The sequence below is a fragment of the Condylura cristata genome, unplaced genomic scaffold (assembly GCF_000260355.1).
Source record: "Condylura cristata isolate star-nosed mole 26May11 unplaced genomic scaffold, ConCri1.0 scaffold00013, whole genome shotgun sequence".
Taxonomy (NCBI): domain Eukaryota; kingdom Metazoa; phylum Chordata; class Mammalia; order Eulipotyphla; family Talpidae; genus Condylura; species Condylura cristata.
Window position 1 is genome coordinate 1,013,271 of NW_004567114.1, and position 2,452 is coordinate 1,015,722.

Below are 2,452 nucleotides of genomic sequence, written 5' to 3' on the forward strand. Positions count from 1 at the left end.
CCAGCCTGCACGGCCGCGTGGGCCCCACAGGGCAGGCCGTAAACGCGGAGCGGAGCGGAGCCGCCCCTCGCTCTCGAAAACCTGAGACCGCCTGGCACTGCGGGCACTGGCGAGGGACCCCCGCCTCGGAGAACTCGCCCTCAGCAACCAGGGCGGCCTTGGGGGCAGCAGGGACAGAGGCGGCCACGGCCCCGGGCGGGGGTGGAGCTGATGCCTTAAGCATGGCCACTGCCCCCCAAACTTGGCCGGCATGAGGGTGGCCCATCCTGGGGGGTGCCCTGGCAGCAGGACCAAACGGGAAGTGGCCAGCCAGCCTCACCCTCCAGGCCACGGCAGGCGCCAGCCCCCGCCGGGCAGCACGGCCACAGGCCTCCTCACAGGCGAGAAAGAGGTAAAAGGCCTCAGGACACAGAACAAGTACTTCTGCTTTCAGGCATGATTTTGTTTACACAACACAGTAAGGGCTCGATTAAAAACTAGGTGAACAACATGGGTGAGTTGGAGATGGGAAACCCAAGGGGATTGCAACTGAGATGGCAAAATGCACAGAAATATGTAAAAATAAACTACTACTAAAGAAACAACAACAACTAGGTGAACAGACCCTGGCCAAGTTGCAGGACACAGATCAACACAACGTCAGTTGCGTTTCTGCCCACTCAAAAAATCAACTTAGAATATAACAGGGGGGTCTCCAGGAAAAGGGGAAGTTCCAGCTCCCCTGCCCCACCCAGGAGGGCAGAGCTGAGCAGAGAGGAGTCTGAGGAGGAAGGAAGCAGGATGGAGCCAGAGGAGCCCTGTGGGGGACAGGCGCGCAGATGGGAAGAAGCGGCTTCGCCTCTGGCCCTGGTGCGTGAGACCCGCGGGGGAGGGACCCGCGGGGGAGCCCTCCTTTATCTTGATTTAGATGCTGCTCTTTTCCTCCCAGGCTTGTCGGCCACCACCGACCCTTTTCTGTGGGGCCCGGCCAGGAGGTGCCCTGCACTTGTGACAGGCTTTCCGGCCTTGCTCTGGGCCAGTCCCCTCGGGTGGCCTCTTACCCACGAGGGGCCGGGTGACTTGGGGCGTTTGAGTCAGAAACTCTATTCTTTGCCTTTCCCGCGCTGTAGACTCACTGTATTAACGCTCCTGTCCGTTAAAGCTCTTACGTTTTGCCTTGATTCGGCGGATGGCAGGTTTGGGGGTTCGGGGGTGCCCCCTCCCTGTCCTGTAACAGTAAGAGGGTTGTCAAAAGGGCTCGGTGTGAGCAGAGGAAGGTCACGTGCCGAGGACCGGAAGACACTGGACCCTGGCGAAGGCGAAGCGCGGCCCGAGCCGGAGGTTCCCGGCGACGGAGGTAGGAGCGCGGGCGGCACAAGACTGACGGGGTGCACGGCGGGGACGAGAGGGAGGGACCCGGGCGGCCACGGTGGAGGCAAGGTCCTCGGGCGCAGAGGTCCCAGCAGGTGACAGACTGCTGGGGGGTGCCTGAAGCTCAGACCCAAGTGTCAAAGATGAGGACAGGGAGAGGAAGCTCGCCGGCGGATCTCCGGCCTCTCGGACTCTTCCAAGCCAACACACCTAGCCACTGGAGGGGCCCCCCCAGAGACGCTGTCTGTATCCGCGCAGCTCTCACCAGCCCGGCAGCCGCTCCTCTGCCCACCTGTGCCTGTGCAGGTGCCCACCTGTGACCTGCCGTCTCTGCCCGCCTGTGCCTCGGCAGGCGCTTCTTTCCACGCGCTCTCCCTCTGCGGGGCAGCAGCCGCCTGCCTGCCCGTGGCCTGCACCTGCCGCGACTCGCCGCCCTGACCCGCAGGGGAGGCCGCTCTCCTGGCCGCCCGCCTGCAGCCACGCAGGCCTCTCTCTGCAGGCCCGTCCCTTCCGGGCAGCTCCGCCTGCCGCCTGTGCCCACGAAGTGCCTTCCCTCTCCTGCCCTAATAAAGGGGTTCTTCAAATACAACCGAGTCTCTGTCTCGCGGGGACAGCGCCGCGTGCCGCTGCAGCCTTTCCCAGAGTGAGCCCAGGGACCCCGAACTCCAAACGGCGACATCACCGGGAAGCGGGGCTTCAGAATAGACCGTCTTGAGACAGAATCAAGCTGGGAGGCTCATCCCCCTCGTTTAGAGCCCGGCACTGAGGTAAGACACCACAGGCGCACATCAGTGACGGCTCGAAGACTCGCCCCAAGCCAGGGAGCGAAGCACAGACAGCGCCGGACTTGCCAGCGGAAAAGCTCCCGCACAGCGAGGGGCGTTCCCAAAGGCGGGGACCCCGGCTGGGAGAACGTTCTGTTGGCTGCCCCGAAGATCACAGGAGCCCCGAGGACCCAACAAAACAAAGTAAACAACCCAGTGAGAAATCAAAAGACGCCTCGCCAAGGAGGACATGCAGACGGCCGGCGGGCCCAGGGCAGGTGGCCACCCCGCCCCACCAGGGCGACCACACCCGAGCCGGGCGCACAGCGCACACCGGC

At 63.8% G+C, this 2,452-nt stretch overlaps 1 protein-coding gene across 1 annotated transcript in view; it reads right to left on the bottom strand.

Moving 5' to 3' along the window:
• The window catches only part of TRAF3 (TNF receptor-associated factor 3), an 18,554-nt gene extending 18,331 nt beyond the window's left edge, over window positions 1-223 (bottom strand). The window contains exon 1 of the mRNA XM_012724369.1: window positions 29-223. Within this exon, the coding sequence (XP_012579823.1) occupies window positions 29-223 (195 nt within the window). The remainder of the gene's footprint in view (window positions 1-28) is intronic.
• Between the last annotated feature and the right edge of the window lie 2,229 nt (window positions 224-2,452).